We start from the raw sequence: 20,672 nt of genomic DNA, 5'->3' as shown, positions 1-20,672 counted from the left end.
GTTCTCTCTCCACCCCCTTCCTTGTCCAGGGAAAGTCAAACAAGTTGGGGTGGTTTCCAGGCCCCCCAGAGGAGAACAAAGGGCCTTAGGGATTAATGCACTACAGGGGGATCATCAAGAGACAGATACAGTGAGGCTGTAGACTTACAATGTAATAAGAAAAACACTGTGAAAATAACTGAAATAGAAAAATAGGAATATACAAAAAATGACATCCACATAGCATATCACACCATCACAACCTCTCCCCCCCCATAATAAGTGAGCACGCCATGAGGTCTGCACAGACCTCTGGCCTGCTCACTTTAGTCCACATTGCTCAGTTATTTATAGTTCCTTGTACAGTGGCAGGGGTAGGTCGGCCTGGGGAGCCTATGGTTCTTCTTGTCGAGACAGTCCATCGGCGTTCTGGTGTTGGCTTCCCCGCTTGTATTGGATGGAGAAGCTGTAGGGTTATAAGGACAAGCTCCACCGCAACAATCTTCCATTGTCCCCTGATACGCGATTCAGCCATGTGAGGGGGTTGTGGTCTGTAACGATTGTAAAGTCTCTGCCATACAAGTATGGCTGCAATTTTTTTAGCGCCCATACGATTGCAAGGCACTCCTTTTCAATAGTGGCATAGGTATCTTCCTGATCCAGTAGTTTCCGACTGGCAAAAGCAACAGGATGTTCTTCTCCGGCGGCGTTCACTTGGCTAAGTACTGCCCCAATCCCAAAGGTGGATGTATCTGTCTGCACGAGGAACCTGCGTTTGTAATCCGGGGCAGCCAAGACAGGAGCAGTGACGAGGGCAGTCTTTAATGCTGAAAAGGCATCCTCGCATGCCGTCGTCCACGTCACATTCCTAGGCATGTTCTTGCGGGTCAGGTCGGTTAGGGGCTTGGCCAAGGTGCTGAAGTTAAAAACAATTTTGCGATAGTAACCAGCAGTTCCTAAAAATGCAAGTACCTGCTTTTTAGTCTGGGGTCTACACCAGTTGCTAATGGCTTCCACCTTGGCAGGCTAAGGCCTTAGTGCCCCACCCCCTACTCTATGTCCGAGGTACTGCACCTCAGCCATCCCTATTTGGCACTTCTCAGGGCGAATGGTCAGTCCTGCAGTAAGGATACAGTCCAGCACTATGCCCAAGTGTTTAAGATGTTCTTCCCAGGTTGTGCTAAAAATGGCAATGTCGTCTAAGTAAGCACAGGCAAAGTCCTGACATTGTTGTAACAGTCGACCCACCAGTCTCTGGAAAGTAGCGGGGGCAGTTTTCATCCCAAAGGGCATTCCCAGGAGCTCATAAAGCCCAAATGGAGTAATGAAGGCTGAGCGCTCCCGAGCGTTCTCCGTTAGGGGTATCTGCCAGTAGCCCTTGCTCAAGTCTAACGTGGTCACAAATTCACAAATTGGGCACTGGCCAGACGATCCAATAGATCATCAATCCTGGGCATGGGATAAGCATCACTCTTGGTGGCATCATTTAGTCGTCTGTAATCAACGCAGAATCGTGTTGTACCATCCTTCTTGGGGACCAGGACGACAGGAGAGGCCCAAGAACTGTGAGATGGCTGAATAACTCCCAGCTGTTTCATCTCCTACAGTTCGTTCTTTATCATGCCTTGAACAGCCTCTGGAACCCGGTAGGCAGCCTGCTGGATGGGGCATTGTCCAGGGGTTTCCACATGGTGACTGGTGAGAGTAGTCTTCCCCGGCTTTGAGGAGAAAGCAGCAGCCCGCGGCCTTAGTACGGCGACAATATCGTCCTTTTGTATATCCGATAAATGGGAGCCCAGGGGCACTTGTTCCAGTGATCCTCCCGCTTGGGCAACCTGGAGGAGATCTGGGAGATACTCGGCGGCGGCGGTATCACTAGGGCGGTGGCAGACAGCTAGAACAGGCGGAGATCGGTCGTGGTAGTTTTTCAGCATGTTAATGTGGACGGTTTTCTGTCGTCGACCACTAGAGTCCAGGGCATTAACATAGTGTCATTAATTTTCTTGACAACCTGATAAGGGCCTTCCCACACTACTTGAAGCTTGTTGGCAGGGGAAGCAGTAATCATGAGCACTTGCTGACCTTCCGGCTAAACAGTAGTTTGAAGGGAGAGAACCCTGTGGACTCTTGGGGAACCTCCCGATAGGCGAAGAGGAGATGTGGCAGGTACTTTTCCCAGTCTTTCTCAACGTCAACAAAAGCCCTCAGCATATTTTTTAGGGTTCCATTAAAGCGTTCACATAGTCCGTTGGTCTGCGGGTGGTATGGGGTGGTGCGAATGGCTCGAACACCACAGGTATGCCATAGGGACTGGACTAGATCTGACATGAACTGAGTGCCTTGATCCGACAATATTTCACTAGGAAACCCTACCCGGGTAAAGATGGTAACAAGGGCCTCGGCTACCTTTACAGCTGTAATACTGGACAGGGCCACAGTTTCAGGATACCTAGTGGCATAGTCCACCACGGTCAGGATATATTTTTTCCCTGACCTGCTGGGGTGGGCCAGAGGACCTATGATGTCGACGGCTACACGTTGAAATGGTTCCTCATTTATGGGCAGGGATTGCAGGGGTACCTTATGTCGAGCTCCTGGATGCCGCATTCGCTGGCACACATCGCAGGTGCGGCAATAATGGGCTACTGACTGCGAGACGCCCGGCCAGTAAAAACTTTGGGTGAGTCTCTTTTTCTCCCTTGATGCCCAGCCAAGGGGATGTCATGGGCCAGTTGAAGTAGCTGTGCCCTGTACTTCTGAGGGACAATGAGTTGCCTGGTAGTTGCGTCAGGGTTGCCCTGGTCGGCAGTGACCAGGGCAACCCTGACGCAACGACCAGGCAACTCATTGTCCCTCAGAAGTACAGGGCACAGCTACTTCAACTGGCCCATGACATCCCCTTGGCTGGGCATCAAGGGAGAAAAAGAGACTCACCCAAAGTTTTTACTGGCCGGGCGTCTCGCAGTCAGTAGCCCATTATTGCCGCACCTGCGATGTGTGCCAGCGAATGCGGCATCCAGGAGCTCGACATAAGGTACCCCTGCAATCCCTGCCCATAATTGAGGAACCATTTCAACGTGTAGCCGTCGACATCATAGGTCCTCTGGTCCTCCTTTGTTACACGATAATACAGTCCGTTTTCTCGAGTGAAGCCATCCCCATTATCTCCCAAGAGCCCAGTTTCTGCCTTTCGCCTAAGGGCTGCTAAGGTAGTGTCCCCCTGTATTTCTCTCCTAAATTCCTCTCTGTCCCAAGACTCTCCCAATGTAGTAGCAGCGAAAGTATTGCTTACCGACTCTGATGCGGTTCGTGGTGGTTGCTCCCCGGTGGGGTCCGGATGACGTAGTGCTTGAAGGGCCTGTAGTCGGGTGACTGCTCCCACAAATTGGCACTGTAACTCCCCAATGTCGTTCCCAATGTGGATATCTGCAGGAAGTCCTCCCATAACTCCAATCCAACACAGTTTTTCTCCACAACCATAATCCAAACGCACAGAAGCTCACTGTATATATTTGCGGGCACCCCCCGCCAGGACAATGGGAATTCCCGGACCCTGGTAAATTGCCTCGGGTCGAACCACACGGGGTACAGCGATAGTCAAGAATGCCCCCGTGTCTCTAAATCCTGACACTTTGTATCCATCAATAAAGACATCCTGCAGGTGGCGTTGCCGTTGCTCTGAGTAGCTAAAGGACAGAGGCCGGAGTCCGTACATTCCAGGAGGGGTATCTATGGTGCCGTGGTCGGTGGTCCACTCTGGTGGGGGTGGTGGTAGCTCTTCCTCAGGTGTGGTGGAGTGTACAAGATGTACTGGACGAGGTGGGGCTCCCTACGAATCCTGGAGGGACAGCCAGACTGCAAATGTCCAGGTTGCCCACACCCATAACACCTCCTCTCTGTGATACCCCCAGGTCGTGGTCGGAACTGTTGGGGCCTAGGATTGTGAGGCGTGCTTGTCATCGGCTTGCGACTAGGTGGAAGGGCAGATATAATTGGTGGGGGACGGGGCGCGGGAGCAGGCCGTGGTTCATTGTCCAGAAGCCTCCTCCATTGCGGCCGGATAGTAAGGGCTTCATCGGCCAGGGCTGCAGCTCTATCCACGGTACACGGCGTGCGCTCCCGGACCCATTCCCGTACCTCTGCAGGGCACTTGGCAACAAATTGTTCTATAAGGAACGCCTGTATAACATCTTCCACAGTAAAGGCGTTTTCTGCTTCCAGCCATCTCCGACATGCCTCGGACATCTTATGTGCATACATCCTAAACGATCCCCCCGTGGTGCATGGGAGGTCTCGGAACTTGGCCCTGTATGAGTCTGGGGTGATAGCATGGTAATCCAGGATAGTCCGCTTTACAATGTTATAATCCCGATTCCGCAGTGCATCAATGGTTCGGTAAGCCTCCGCCATGCTTCCGTTCAGGAGACCCACTAACAAACGCATCCAGCTAGAGTGGGGCACCTCCATCACAGCACACTGCTGCTCAAAGTCCTTGAAGAACCCCTCCACATCTCCGGAAGCCTCATCAAATGGCTTAAACTCTGTCCGGGTGATCCGTACAGGCTCCCGGATTGTTGGGGTTACACTCCACATTGCGTTACTCCCTTTTTCCAGCTCCATTGCTTCCTGTCTCCGCTGTGCCCGGCGGGCAGCCTCCTCCTTGTACTCCTGAGAGACGCCGGGGCCCAGAACCGCCATCTCTTCTTCGTACCACACCAACCACTGGCTTTTCTGGAAGGGGATCCCTGTCTCCAGTGCTCGTCCTTCAGACAACTGGGAGGAGGTGGCCAGGCTAGCGCCCACCAGTAGATCGATTAAGGCCTCTTTAGTCAGTCCCTGGTAGTTCAGGCCCAAGTCTCTGGCTCTCTCCTGTAAACTACATACAGTCCAATTTCTGTACTCACTCTGTGGGTGGTTCTCCATTGGGTTACGCTCTGTTGATCCCACTGCTGCCACCAGTTGTCACGGGGTCCTTCTCTGGTATCACACAATCAACAGAGCAAGCGAAGAGTGAAAAATTCCAAGATCTTTATTCAGGTAAAAATATGAAAAGGTCCATATTCAGTCCACCACACAAAGGATAAGATAGTCCAGAATAAGAATGCAGTCCAGTAACAAGATAATATGTCCAGGGAAACGAGATTCCAAAACTCTAGCACCAGAGGATAAAAATGGGTCCTTCTCTCTGAAATGCAGTCTTTACACGATCCTGTCCACAACGGAACTGACTTGCCCAGCTCCTGTTCTCTCTCCACCCCCTTCCTTGTCCAGGGAAAGTCAAACAAGTTGGGGCGGTTTCCAGGCCCCCCAGAGGAGAACAAAGGGCGTTAGGGATTAATGCACTACAGGGGGGTCATCAAGAGACAGATACAGTGAGGCTGTAGACTTACAATGTAATAAGAAAAACACTGTGAAAATAACTGAAATAGAAAAATGGGAATATACAAAAAATGACATCCACATAGCATATCACACCATCACATGGACTTTCCATGTTGTCTTTTTTTTTCCATTATCCTACTTGATATATTTTTTTTATCTTAGCTTCCAGATTAGACATCCCAGATAGATAACAGACTGTAATAATTTCTGATAATGAATCTAAGCAAATTCCTTATTTTACAATATACACTCCTTACTTTGTAGGCTACGGCGATGGTCAATCATGTGTGACATCGAGTTATTACTTTGAGGATGATCTGATTTCTTTGCAAAGAAGGTAAGAAACAAGGAATGATTCAGCTTCCATTGATTCCTCTGCTGTCATGCGTTTCTAGAAATCAATATTTTTTTTGGTACTTTGATGTATGAGAAAAGATTGGCAGGCATCATAATGAATTTTGACCTGGATTAAAGATTCTTAGCCCTTTGATGTGTGGTCTACATTTTCCCCATTTTTTTGTATATAAACGTTATTGGTTTGATCATACGATCATGCTTCTGACCATGGCTTAGTTATCAGTATAAACACCTATGCTGACCACGATGATTGCCAGGTCCTTGTGCCAGGGAAGTGCTCAGATGATCGATAGATCCTGTTGGTTTTCTCAGTAATGCAGACAGATCCTCAAAAAAATCTAACAAAATAGAATACAAAACAGCAGCACAGAGGGTGGGGGTGTAAAACAACATATTATTTTTCATATTCCTCAGGGACCTGATCTGAAGTCCCAAAATGTAGAAGGCTCACCCGAAGGTTCTAATAAGGAATTAAACATTGCTATGACTGAAGAAATAGAACATTCACACTGATTGCAGCTTCTACCTCCTTCTTTATTTCTACCTCCTTCTTTAGACCCTCATAAAATGTCAAATGTTAGAGGTAATAATTGGCCCTTTCTTAGAGCTGTGGTGAAGTTCTGGTTTGAGAACACTTAAAATATATTATTAAATTATAACATGAGCATGTATTACTGTATTTCCGGCAGACACCATCAGCAGAATACAAGCTGCCGTCAGTCTCGGATATTGAAATCATTGCTTCTCGTAAAGAGAGAAATTCTTATAAAATCATAAGGGACTTCTTATAATTGATATAATTTAAAGCTACTGTAAAAGGGGGTCTGAGGTAATTTATTAATTTAGTATGTTGGAAAACAAATTGCTGTCACAGTCATATTATGGAGCCCGTGGGCCACAGTTCAAAAATTACGGTATACAGGGCCTTCCCCACTACTGCCATTTGTCATTAAAAGAAACCTGTCTTGAGATTCACACTGTCTGAACCACGGGCAGCATGAATCAGAGCCTGGCTGCATTCTTGCAGCAGTGTATGTTTTAAAGCTCATTCAGACATCCATGCAAATCAATCCGAGATCGGACCTCAATGCACAGTCCTCACCCGATAGCCTCATGTATTTCTATGAGGTTGTCCTGCTTGGGCCTGGAGATTCGCAGACAGGCTGTGCATTGCGGTCTTATCTTGAATTGATTTGCACGGACGTCTGAATGAGCCTTTACTATGAAATGCTGCAGCGTTTCAGAAAAAAATTACTTTAAAAAGTCAGCCAGACACTAATGCGTCTCAGATGACCAGTCCAAGGTAGTCCTGGCTGCTTCTTCCTGCTTCGCTCCCCATGAATTACAGGTCTATCTCTATACACTGTGAGGCAGTGACCGGTGTCACAACTAGGGGGCACGGCGTGTTCCCCCCAGGATGCGCACGGAGGCGTATTTCGGCCTTGAAGGTGTATTGCAGTCACAGGCATAGATTACAATGGTGAGGCAGTGACCGATGTCACATGTAGGGGACGCTGTGTGTTTTCCCCCAGGATGCGCACAGAGGCATATGGAGACCATGAGAGTGCATTGCAGTCACAGGCAATGCGGACTAACAATAAGTGTTAGTCTTGGGCATGCTAGTGTCCAAGGCAGATTTAGGGAAAACCTACTCTGGGTTTTGTATTTTGAAACAGACTGCAGGATGATAGTCGTGCTTTCCATTTCATCCCAACCCCGGGATTTCCATGTGGCTCTAGGCCACAGATCCCAGTTAAAATCCCTGCAGTAAAGGGTATGGGTGTGTCAGGTCCAGTGTCAGGGCCAGAGTCAGTTGGTGCTTGATAGCATGCAGATCAGTCAGCGTTGCAGAGCTCCACCTGTGTGATGCAACATAGGCCAGCGGAGCCAAAACGGCCAAGGCAGCTGAATAGCTTTACTCCCACAGCTTACAATGTGGGGCATTCACCCACGGTAATTGGTCTCGGAGGTGGACAGTCTTGTGCCCGGTGGAAGACTGTCCTGTGCCCGAAGGAGGACTAGTGTGTGTAACAGCTGCAAACTGAGGGATATCGTGTACTGTGGAAAAGCTGTGAGTAAAGAGACCTTGACATGACGGTGCAGCCGCCCACGGTAACCGGTCACGAAGTTGGACCGGCATGTGTAGTGACTGTGTAACCCAGAGTATATGTGCCTGGCTGCTATCCGGAGGATACTGAGTACTATGTAGTACTATGAATTGGACATTACGGATATGCACTGGTGTGAACTGAACATTAATTGTTATGCACTTGTATGAATTGGACATTTAATGCTGTGATGTCACGCGTTAAAGAGACTTTTGTGTTGGAACTTTGTTGGGTCACTGCCTCATCACTGCACAGTGTGCTACCACGGCACTACATCACATACATAGGGAAAGCCGTGTCAGTTTACAGGAGCGGGGTGAGGAGAAACTGCCTTAAATTAGTCTATTGAAATGCATAAACCACAGACAGCTTTTCAAAGGATACTTTACTTGAAATTCCACAGCCAGTCTCTGATTCATGCTCCCTGTTACTGCTGTACGATGGCAGTGTTTGGCAATTTAGCTTTTAGATTGCTGGGACTAGTTGTCTCTTTCCTGTCCACCTGGGTTTTGCTGCAGTGAGCTGGTACGTAATTAGCTCTCTGCTGGGAGCCATGGGCTGGGTTCTCTCTCTTCTATATAAACCCCAGGAAACCATCTCTGGCTGACAGGAATTCATCTTTTGACCACCTGCTTGCTTTACGATTTTGTCTCTTATGTAACCTCTTGGTATTGGCACTGTGTGAGGACGCCTTTTGCCTCCAGCTTGCTCCACCGGTCAGCAGCTGATTCTATGGCCCCTGCCCACGGGTCTTAGTGTAAGTCCAGATCCCTGTAAAGGGGTTAAAGGGTGAAGGCCAGGGCAACCCCTACGATCTGGAAAGCAAAGTGGCATTCTCTAAAACTGTCCTTGTAATCTCTATTAACAGCTTCCACAAACCGAACACCCATAATAGATGTATTTGGCAATTTATATCCACTCTTTAAAAGCAGTGCCCAATTCTAGGTTGCCACTTCTATCCAAGTACAACAAGTGTATACCTCTATATTCCCTCTTAAGTTTATTCTTTCATGGGTAAAAGAACTGTACGACACCATAATGCATGGAGAGAATTTATACAGCTGGGTATTTAGTTCTGAACAGTATCAGGTGAGGTTTAATGGATTGTAATTTACAGAAAGTTAAATATCTATTGCAGGATTTTCAATGAAACTTGTACATGGTGTTAGTCATTCTGCATGTACGTTGCTGATCTAATTTTTGTAGTAAATTTTCTGCCTGCATCACTACATGGTACATGTGTATATATGTTGTGGTGTAGTGACCACTGTGTCCGCTAGGGGTCGCTGTGTGGATGTCCGAGGAGAGTGGATGAATGGCAGAGTCATGAATGACCATTATGTATCTCAAGGTGGGTGGCCTTGAGATGGAGACTGATGTGTGTATTGATCAGCAGTGATATTGCTGAGGTGTTGTTTCAATGTGTCAGGGAGAAGTCTCCAGGTAACTAGGGAGACGGACAGGCCTAGATACCTACAAACCCACCCAGGGGGTGTGTTTAATACACTATAGTAAAAGACTGTGAGTGGGTCAAGGACCTGTGATGAGGTCATAGTCATGTGACCTGGTGGGCGTGGCTACGGACCATATATGGTGGCCAGGGTAGGTCACAGGTGGTGAATGCTGGGACCCGGTTGGTCCAGTGTGGAAGGTCCCGCTGAGATGGAGCTTCCTGACTAACAGCCTGTGAAGTGGCTGTGAGTAATGGCGATGTGTGCCTGTTAGTTCCCTTGAGGGAATGAACATGTGCAGCATGGTGAAGCAGCATGAGGAAACCCTGACAGGGTGAGATAACTTGGGGCTAGGAAGCCTGCGCTTTGAACAGTGCATAACTTATATGACTACAGGATAACAGAGGGAAACTGTAATGGACGCTATGCTGATTATATGCTGTTTTCTGTTGCTGGGATGGTTTATGATGCTGAATAAAGCGAAGGGACTATGATTGTTTTGTGGAAAATCCGTGCCGGAACTGTTTTTTTGTGGCTGCAAGCGAGTGATCCCTTATTTGAATAACAGCGCTACTTCACAATGTACAATGTACAAAAAAGTTTGCAATCAATCGTGTTAAAGCATGTCAATATGAAATGTGAATAGCAAAATAGCTAGTGAATATTAGAAACAATATTTGAGACACTTTGCACAAAATTTGCCCAAATAATGTCTGCCCATCAACCAACGTCGAGGTAGTCTCAGACTGATTTGTCCCTGACCAGTGTGAACACCTCTCTAGGCTGCTGTCTGAATGTCTGGGTGAATGTGGACACCTCTCTCAGCAAAGCCTATACTTATGGGTTGGCAGGAACCTGCTATAATTAAAATGACCACATGGTTAAGGGCGGAGTTCTCAGTCAGAAAGGTAACATTGAAACAACAAGAAACTGACTGGCACATCAAATCTAGTCTGAATAAGTGCATACCAAAAACAGCTACTTAGGCTGAGTTCACACGTGGCGTTTTTTTCGCGTTTCCGCGGCGGTTTTAACCGCGCGATTTTGCCGCGAAAACGCGAAAAATAAGCATACCATGCATTCCTATGGGATTCCGCAATGCTGTGCTAATGCTGCGGTTTTTACCGCGGCGGAATCGCTTCGCGGTAAAAACCGCAGCATGCTCATTAATTTGCGGAATCGCGGCGATCCCGCACCCATAGGAATGCATTGTTCCGCTTACTTTCCGCATGTGGCTGTGCACACCATGCGGAAAGAAAGCAGAACAATTGCGGATGGTACCCATGGTCCGGAGGAGAGAAGACTGTCCTCCGGGCTTTGGGTACCATATCCCTGTAAAAAATAGAATTTAAAAATAAAAAATATTGTTATTCTCACCCTCCGACGTCCCGCGCAGCTTTCCCGCTTCTCTTCACGCTCTCGTTCCCAGTAGTCCTTTGCGAAAATGCCCGCGATGGCGTCCGTTCTCGCGGGATCGCGAAGTCTCGCGGTCATTCGCGTGACGTCATCGCGAATTACCGCGAGACGTCGCGATCCCGCGAGAACTGACGTTATCGTGGGGATTTTCGCAAAGGATTACTGGGAACGGCTGCGCGGAACGTCGAAGGGTGAGAATAACACTATTTTTTATTTTTTTTTTTTTACATTCTTTCTTTTACTACTGATGCTGCATAGGTGGCCTCAGTAGTAAAAAGTTGGTCACACTTGTCAAACGCTATGTTTGACGAGTGTGACCAACCTGTCAATCAGTTCTCCAAGCGATGCTACAGATCGCTTGGAAAACGCTAGCATTCTGCAAGCTAAATACGCTTGCAAAATGCTAGTTTTTCCGCGGGAAAATCGCGGGAATTTAAAATGCGATTTTCCCGCGGACTGGAATTCCGGAATTCTCGCTGTAATTTCCGCGAGAGTTCCGGTACGTGTGCACTTAGCCTTACATGTACAATATACGGAAAAGGTTGCACTGAATCGTGTTAAAGCATGTCAATATGAAATGTGAATTGCAAAATGGCTAGTGAATATTATAAAAAATATTTGAGACACTTTGCACAAAAATTGGCCAAATAATGTCTGCCCATCAACCAACGTCAAGGTAGTCTCAGACTGATGGGTCCTTGACCAGTGTGAACACCTCTCTAGGCTGATGTCTGAATGTCTGGGTGAATGTGGAGACCCTTTTTCAGAAAAGCCTATACTTATGGGTTGGCGGGAACCTTCCCTGTGTGCCCTTGCAGCATCCATCTTGTTCCAGTGCCAGCAGCTCCTGCGCCCGGGCGATCGCTTGTCCCTGCTCATTAAGGGAATAAATATTCACCTCTCTCCTGCCTATGGGAGTGGAGAGAGGTGAATATTCATAACTCATAAGTAGCGCGCACCCGTGATAGCCCGGCAGCTGCTTGTGCAGTGAATATTCATTTCTCTCTAGCAGTGGGCACAGTTACAGTGGCAGCCGCCGGCTCCTGACTCCTGTGACCCGTTGCTCCGCCACTCCCCCTCCCCCGCCGTCTTCTGGGACAATGACTCATGTATAAGCCGTGGGGGCGTTTTCAGCACAAAAAAATGTGCTGAAAAACTCAGCTTATACATGAGTATATGCGGTAGTAATAGACACCCTTCTTTTCGGTAACAGCCATAATCCTTCCATCCATGGAGTCTGTCAGTTTCTTAATCTGTTGACGATCGACTTTTTGGGCAGCACCAACCACAGCTTCCCAGACACTGGTCAGAGAGGTCACTGTTTTTATTCACCATGAATCTACCCTTTTAGAAGCGCCCACAAGTTTTCAATAGGGTTTAGGTCCAATGAGGAAGGGGCCGTGTCATTATTTATTCATCTTAAGGCCTTTACTGACAGCCGAACAGTGGAGACTTCAGTGCTGTGATGGATCATTGTACTAATAAAAATCATGTCTTTCGTAAACATTGCAGACTTTTCCTATTCCATTGATTGAAGAAAGTGTCTTCTAAAAACTGACAGTAGGTTTTGGAGTTTGTTTTTCTCCACCTTCAGCCTGAAAAGATCCAACTGGACTATCTTTAATATTGCTACCCATATCAGTACCCCACCTCCACCTTGCTAGTGTCTGAGTAGAAGTGGAGGTCTGTGCCCATTACTAATCCAGCCACAGCCCATCCATCTTGTCTATCAAGAGTCTCTCTCATCTTATCAGTCCATAAAACCTATGAATAATCTGTTCTCAGATATTTTTTGTCTTAGTCTTGACATTTCCACTTTTGTGTCTTGCTCAGTGATGGTCGGGTTCAGCCTCCCTTACCTTGGCCATATCTCTGGGCAACTTGTATACCACTGCAACTTTGTAACTACACGATTTTCATTCACATAGATATACCGTTTGGGTTATCACATACCATGATTTATATTGCGGGTGGTTGCCAGTTTTGCCCTACCTGTCTCTAGCATGTTATATTATGCAGTATGGATATAGGTTATTTTGTAGGGTGATATGTGTATCAGTCATTATGATGCTTTATAAAACACTTGTTTATACCCCCTACTGGTAGAACATTTCTGTCATATATTATATTATATAGATTTATACTTACCTTGTTGGATGTCTTTGAACTGGTATCTTCTTTTATTGTGGTTTTAAATGTTTGGCTTATGTGCTTTAATAAAATATTATATTTTTTGGCACTACTTCATTGTCTTCTCTGATATGTCTTGTGGTGTAGTTACCACTATGTCAGCTAGGGGGCGCTGTGTGGGTGTCCCAGGACGGGTGTACAGGCACATTCAGTGTGGTAAAAGGAGCAGGGTCCTAAATGACCATTATGGGTCTCAAGGTGGGTGGCCTTGGGATGCAGGCTCCAGGGTGTATTGATCAGCAGAGGTACTGCTGATCTTTCTGTTACACTGTGTCAGGGAAGCCTGTGTGTGTCTATACAACCTTTAGTGATGTCATAGCCATGTGATCACCTGTGGGTGTGGTTACAGGGCTATGTAATTGAGGTGTTTAGCACATGTGAGTGAGTGTGAGGGAGTCTGTCTGAGTGTGGACAGACTTCCATGTGTCCAGGTGGGACACTACAGAGAGTGTATATGGGGAGGACTACAGCTCCCAGCATGTGCTGAGACTCTCAGTCCGAGTCTGAAGCCACGGACATTTCTGTTCCTTTGCCTGAGCTGAAGGTTACATTTCAGTGTTATGCTGCCTTGTGGGTTTATGAAGTTAATAAACCACATGGATTTTGGGAAAACCTGCCTCATAATTGTCTCCCGCTGCACCTGAGCGAGTCACATCCCTACAGTCTGTTATGCTGAAGTACCATTTTTTGGTAGACCTTTTAGCATTAGATATATTATACCTAATAATTCTGTAGCCTTAGGCCGTACCTTCCTCATTACACAAATACACATCACCTAATCTGCTTCATCCAATAGACATTCAAGTTTATACAGTGAGGTGTTAGAAAATCTACATAAACATGATGACATGGTCAAAATCCTGGCTTGCCTAAAAATTGTACACAGAATGTATCTCTATTCTGTACTATGTGGAGTAATAATTTTTAGACTCTAATAAATATTATCTATTTTTATGGATTATGTGCCATGGTCTTTCTTTTTCGTGTCAATTTTCCCCCACTGGAATATCATGCACCAAATGTGTTAAGTAGGGCACTCCTCTTAGGACACCTGACACATCTTGGGTAGTCCGTACAGCACACACTGAGATGGTGAAGATTTCCATTATAATACAGTACTACTTATTGGCACAAAATAGTGAAATTTGTGAACTTTTTTTACAGCAGTAAACTGTTGCAAATAGCTTAGTATATTTTCTGCTAGAAAGTTGTTTTATGTCTACAGCTCCTATGCAGAACTATGTATCTTCCTTGTTTTGGACTGGTGGATTATACTATACAAGGGTAGTTTAATGGTCTATAGCTAGACACATAGGTCAGCATATAAGCTGTAGGCATAGTATGGTAAGATCATATTGATAAATACTCATTTCAAGGTTTCATTTTTTTTATGTTACATGCAATTGATTGCAAAATGTAACTCTGCTGACACATATGCCAACTTATAAAGTAAACTTCCTTTCTGCTTCTGTACCAGATGGTCGTATTGCCATGAGATCACTGTCATCTGTTGGCGATCAGTCTTGTATATTTTTTTTAACAACTTCTCTAAACCTAACCAGCAGTCTGATATCACTTTATTAGTATTCATTTTTAATTTCCTACAAGTTGTTACACACCTGTCCTGGGTATCCCAGGCTCCGCTTCATTCCCCTGGGTCTGCTGCCCTCTGTTGTACTCCATGTCGGGTTTTGCACGTTACCAGGCATGTTTCAATTACATCTTCTCCCTAGGCCTACTTAAGGCCCATTTAGACACACACCTGCATCCAAGGATTAAGATGCTAGACTATGTTTGGTGTGCTCCACCTTCTGTGCATTCTTTGGTTTTACTTGCTTCCTTCTCGGCTGGGTTCCACTTCATCCATCCTGCTGCTCTTAAGATTCCCGAGTGTGCCCAGTCCTTGCTGCCCACGTGCCTTCCTGCTCGCTGCATCTACGCTCGGGCCTGAGGCTTGTGCATATGCCCACTCGGACCTGAGGCTTACAGGATCCATCTCACCTAACACAAGTGTTATCAGAGAAATCTATTACAGATTTTGTCCTGAACACAGATTGTCAATCACACAAAATGTCTGACTATGTGACTGTTCTTCACATTCTACGCTTTTATTGTTACATTTCTGTGAATTTTATACAAATCAATGTAACAAAGGCAACAAAACAAACAGAAAGAAATCCTTTGTTTTTGCTTTGAGTGGGGAAGAATTGATGTAAGAGGTTTCCAGAAAAGATGTACAGTGCATCGACCGCAAACTTTCATATGAGTATATTGTATTTAGATACAGGAAAGATGTATATCTTTGTACCGTGTTAGCCAGTAGATAGAAAAATATTCAGAATTGAGAGTCCTGAGGACTCTCAATTCTGAATATTTTTATATTGTATTTAGAAATTTAAAGGTTCCATATTATAATGGTTTAAAAATAGAAAGTTATTTAGTCATACGAGTGTTATGACTTTACCTGTTTCTGACCTACAGTAGTAAATCAGAGGCTCTTTGTTTGGATACAAGCGTCCCTTTCCTGGTCACGTGAAACCTATATGGCTGGAGGAGCAGCTTTAAAAGCACTTTTTCACCAATAAAAATGATACTTTTCAAGTGATGCGACATATAAAGCAGTGGTCCCTAGCCTTTCTTACCATGAGAGCCACATTCAGCTCTCAGAGATGGTCACAAGCCACATCCAGCGCCACCAACCACCCCTTACATTGGTGACACCCTGAGCGCCGCTTCACCAGTATAATGACAGTCACACAGAAAGCACACCCAGACCTTGTGCCCCCGTCACTTACAGACAGTATACTTACATCCACGGCTTTCCATCTTTCCCCTGTGCGGTATTTTCACATTAAGCACTGTCACAATTGCATCCGGTTTCAAACACCTCTTTAACTGACAGTATCTTCCTATCTCTACTCTACCATATTTATCTTTCTACCATTCCCCAGCCAGTATATGTGCATCCAGAGCTGTTCTTCTGTGCAGGGCTACTCACAAAAGTTGCCATCTGTACACTTGTTCTTTATAGTTGTTTGCTAGACCTGTGCTAATGCACAAAGGCGGCAGACAGCAACAGTGAGCCACAGTTTTGGAAAAACTAACCTAAAGTATAAGCCTTAAGCAAATCAGGCTGAACAAGCACTGGTGCAAGTCAGTGCACTTGGAAGCAGAAATCTAAGTGCATTAACACCCCCAATGCACATCCAGTCTGATTTGCGTATTTTTTCTACACTAGATTTCTCATGACTGGCGCATTGACTCTCAACATAAAAGGTATCAAGAGTTTATGTATCCATACCACTACTTCCTTATGTAAGAAGGTAATCACAGGTTCACTGTAAAAGGATTTCCTTATCCTAAAGTAGGGACACTCTGTCATATTAAATCGGATGTCTGGCCTTAGAGTGACTTGCATGCTGTGAGGATTCTCTGGTGCCAGCTACGGGAGCAGGCGGGTTTTTGACCGCAAGTACTGCATGGGATTTGCATATATTCTGTCATATGCTGTCTAGACGGGCATGACCTCTCTCAATACAAGTCAACTGAGCCAGGACGGACACGTCTAGTTTGAATGTGGCCGAAGTATGCAAATGGAATATTTGCAGTGTCATGACTGCACTCATCCATTACCAACAATGGAGACTCCTCACAGTGTGTAGTGTGCACAATGTGAGGATTCACAAGTCTGCAGTCACGTAGAGTGACTGCAGACTTGCAACCTAAGGCCAGACAAACTCTTTAAGGCTCACCAGCTGCGCAGGGAACAGTTTAACGCTGCGCCATTCAAGTGAATATTTTTTGAACTGTATTTCATTCCACAATGTGTGGACCGGAAATTCTGCAGCCTTATTTATTCTGAGGTTTGAAGGGGGTCTCTGCAGTCGAAAACCCCCAACCAGTATCAGAAAGTGAAGCTCAGGGGTGTAACTGTAGTTGATGCAGGGGTTACAGATGCACCCAGGCCCTGGAACCTAGAGGTCGCATGGGTTCCTTTGGCCTATATGAGAAGGCCAATGCTGTTTTAGTAATGATTGCAATACTTGAAGACCTAATACTGGGACCCCCCAAGACCTAAGTTACACCACTGGTGCTGAAGTATCTTGGTGGCATACAATCCCTTCTCATAGTGAGGAAATCTGGACAAGTCAATCAGGCTTAGCAGCTATAAGATATTCGTACAGGTCACGTTCACATCAGAAAGGCACAACTTTGAACTAGATTATTCATCCTTTGCTTGTTACCTATATATCATAATTCATTTTGAATGGCTTAATGGCAATTATCATAAAAAATGTGCCCCTTTACCCTGTCTAGGTATTACGTGTATTTAATGAAGAAATAAAAAAACACAAAAAGAAAAATGCAGCAAACACATGAATTCCTTAGGAATTAATCTTCTAAAGAAAATTGTTCTTTTTTTTGCATAATCATGATCCTTTTCAAAATGCAAAGAATCACACCATGGGAGAGAGAACTCATGGAACCGAGAAAATCCCCAAATAAACCACATATTAAATGTCCTTGACTTAGAAATAGGGTAATGTCCTGTCTCGTAATTGTAAAGAGAAGAACAGAGTCATTTACACTCTTGTGTGTCTACAGGTTCGCGACGGCCCGGCTGAGGAGGTTGTCGTGGTTGTGCCCGCTGCCACATTGGATGTAGACGGAGAGTCCTCATCTGTCGTGTCTACTTGGTCCTCTCGCTGGAGACCGAGGGAGATGTGACTCTGCAGAGCTGCCGGTGTCAACCACTCTTTCGGTAGGCAACTCTGGAGAAAGGGTATGCATGAGCTAAAGTAAGCTAAACGGTTCACCCAACGTGGGATTTCTTTTCCGCACAGCATCTGGAAAACAGTGTAAACCAGTATGAATGTCAAGCTTACACCCACTATGACAAGGAAAACCAAAATCGCAGGGCTAGGGCAGCAAATTGTATTTTTTCCCATGGTGTCCCTAAGTATGGGACAAAAAGTTTGAGTTTGTGGACATCCTTGCATTATTGGCGGCTTCATTTCACATCTCACATCAGCAATGAACATGGGATTACATGTAACACTGCTGTCTGGTCTGTTCATGCCTTCTCCTCCCACCTTTTCCACTACAGCAGTAATCCAGTAATCCTCCCTCCCCCTGATTAATTAAAATGAGAAAGAAAACTGAGGGGGGCATCATTGTCATGTTTAGAACCGGCAAGGGAGCTGAATGCAGATAAGCGCAGCGCCAGGGAGGTGGGGGTCACCATATGTCACTAACCTCAGCCAGAGCCGCAGAGAAATGATTGCAATTTTTGTGCATTAGGTGATAGGCGTTTCCCTTGTATTCCTTCCCCAGCTCCTCCATGATGTTATCAATGTCTTCTTCGGTGAAATCTGTTGTGCCAAGAGCTATAGCTTCCCTGTGGGGGACACAAATAAGAGATGTGCAGTAATAATGGTTGTTCATGTGCATCAATTATGCCTTGCTTAAAAATAAATTCTAGTCGTCAAGGTATTATTTGTTATAGAATATTAAAGGTTAATATTATGATGACAGGAACGCTTTAGGGATGAAAATGGTGGGCAGAAGAAGGACAGGGTAAATATGTATATTATTTCTGCTTCAATATTTCCATTACTGTTTGCGGCCGCCCAGCTCTAATGTGCACACCATCCCTGCACTCCAGAGGCAAAGGCTTCTTGTGACCCTAAGCTATAGGTCCTATACGTGTTAGCACACATCTAATATACACTGCTCAAAAAAATAAAGGGAACACTTAAACAACAGAATATAACTCCAAGTGAATCAAACTTCTGTGAAATCAAACTGTCCACTTAGGAAGCAACACTGATTGACAATCAATTTCACATGCTGTTGTGCAAATGGAATAGACAACAGATGGAAATTATTGGCAATTATTAAGACACCCTCAATAAAGGAGTGGTTCTGCAGGTGGGGACCACAGACCACATCTCAGTATCAATGCTTTCTGGCTGATGTTTTAGTCACTTTTGAATGTTGGTTGTGCTTTTACACTCGTGGTAGCTCGATGAGATGGACTCTACAACCCACACAAGTGGTTCAGGTAGTGCAGCTCATCCAAGATGGCACATCAATGCAAGCTGTGGCAAGAAAGCTTGCTGTGTCTGTCAGCGTAGTGTCCAGAGGCTGGAGGCGCTACCAGGAGACAGGCCAGTACACCAGGAGAGGTGGAGGGGGCTGTAGGAGGGCAACAACCCAGCAGCAGGACCACTACCTCAGCCTTTGTTCAAGGAGGAACAGGAGGAGCACTGCCAGAGCCCTGCAAAATGACTTCCAGCAGGCCACAAATGTGCACGTGTCTACACAAACGGTTAGAAACCGACTCCATGAGGATGGTCTGAGTGCCCGACGTCCACAGATGGGGGTTGTGCTCACAGCCCAACACCGTGCAGGATGCTTCTTTGCTTGTTTGCAGAGTTGTGGACTGCCAATGCACAGTCCCTCTTTTTATCTAGGTTTGTGTGGGGGGTGGCTAATTAGTGTCTAGACAGGCTTATTCTGGGAAAACATATGCGTTATCAAACGCAAACAAACGGGTGTGCTTGTGAACGCATGCGTTCGCATAGACTGCAATGCATTTTTTCGACGCATTACTTCCGCAAACAACCGCATACGTTAAATTGACGCCTCCAAAATTGCAACATGTTGCGTTTACCGTGCCCAGCCGCAGACGACAAAACGATGCATGCGTCGTCAAACGCGGCAAAAAACATCCAATCACATGTACCTGCGTCCCCAATGTTAAAGATAGGAAAACAAGACGCATGTGGAAAGATGCGGTAGAAATGCTGCGCACACAAACGCTAATGTGAAACCAGCGTTTTTAAGGGTACCGTTACACATAACGATGTCCCAGCGATTCCACCAACGATCCGACGTGGATGGGATCGCTGGGACATTGTTAGCTGATCGCTGGTGAGCTGTCACATAGACAGCCCCTCTGTAATGATCAACGTGTGACCCTGGATACAGCGCCTCCAGCGGGGCGAATTTAAATAATAACGGAACGTGCAGCCGGATACACCGCCTCCAGCTGTCGAATTTAAAAAGTACACGTAGAACTGGATACCCCGCCTCCAGCTGGCGAATTTAAATAATAAGGGGAAACACAGGAACAATTACAGTGGTGGGCCCTGTAATAGGAAATAGGGAAGTGGAGACCTCCTAAGCTCCCCTGAGGAAGCGTCCCTGCACTCCTTACGTTCTCTAAACAGGCTCCGCACCTGTCGCCGCACGCGAACCTTATGCCCTGACTCGCCCTGAACCTAGTCCCTCGCTAGGGCATTGGCCAGTGCGGGAACTAATCCCACCACTGCACTAGAACACACATAAGGAAAGTCACAAACAGGGGAAATAGAAAACTTAGCTCTCTCTGTGCAAATGCTCCAGCACAGAGTCCAGCAACCGACTTCAGCCTTCCTCCTGAATAGCTGCCACCAAGTTCAGTAAGCACTGCAAAGAACTCCCTTCGGTGACTCCTTCCACATCAGAACTCAGATTGAGCTGAGCAATCTCTCCAGCTCCTTCCACCACCAAGGTTGGTTGCAAATGAACAACTATCACCAACAATGATTGAATACCCTGAGACTCATTTATAGAGCCCCACACCTGATTTATAATTACAATTAAACCTACCACTAAGGTGCGATACCAATCCCCACCACCGGGCAACTATGAATGAAAAACACCACGTGTGATAATTCCAATGGCCACCGGGGGGCAATCACGTCACACATTGCACTTGACAAAGTAAAAAAAATTCACTTTG

General features: G+C 46.0%; 1 protein-coding gene and 1 long non-coding RNA gene across 5 annotated transcripts in view; one reads left to right on the top strand and one right to left on the bottom strand.

Moving 5' to 3' along the window:
* Positions 1 to 20,672, top strand: part of LOC141058020 (uncharacterized) — a 224,808-nt gene that overhangs the window by 8,693 nt on the left and 195,443 nt on the right. Inside the window, exons 2-3 of one of the 2 annotated variants that reach the window (XR_012222077.1) lie at positions 5,626 to 5,698; positions 17,489 to 17,645. This is a non-coding gene — a long non-coding RNA (uncharacterized lncRNA). Of the gene's footprint in view, positions 1 to 5,625; positions 5,699 to 7,577; positions 7,790 to 17,488; positions 17,646 to 20,672 lie in introns of those variants that run through there. The other variant, XR_012222076.1, reaches the window with a different exon arrangement.
* Positions 14,971 to 20,672, bottom strand: part of LOC141058016 (deubiquitinase DESI2-like) — a 135,809-nt gene continuing 130,107 nt past the window's right edge. For all 3 annotated transcript variants that reach the window (XM_073554151.1, XM_073554150.1, XM_073554149.1), the window contains 2 exons: positions 18,140 to 18,281; positions 14,971 to 17,730 (listed from right to left, as the gene is read on the bottom strand). In XM_073554151.1, coding sequence (XP_073410252.1) covers positions 17,467 to 17,730; positions 18,140 to 18,281 — 406 coding nt within the window. In that variant the 3' untranslated portion in view covers positions 14,971 to 17,466. The remainder of the gene's footprint in view (positions 17,731 to 18,139; positions 18,282 to 20,672) is intronic.

The sequence above is a fragment of the Dendrobates tinctorius genome, unplaced genomic scaffold (genome assembly GCF_039654945.1).
Source record: "Dendrobates tinctorius isolate UK_male_01 unplaced genomic scaffold, ASM3965494v1 ptg000208l, whole genome shotgun sequence".
NCBI classification, from domain to species: Eukaryota; Metazoa; Chordata; class Amphibia; order Anura; family Dendrobatidae; genus Dendrobates; species Dendrobates tinctorius.
The sequence above is the reverse complement of the archived record's forward strand: the minus strand, read 5'-3'. Positions and strand labels throughout refer to the sequence as shown.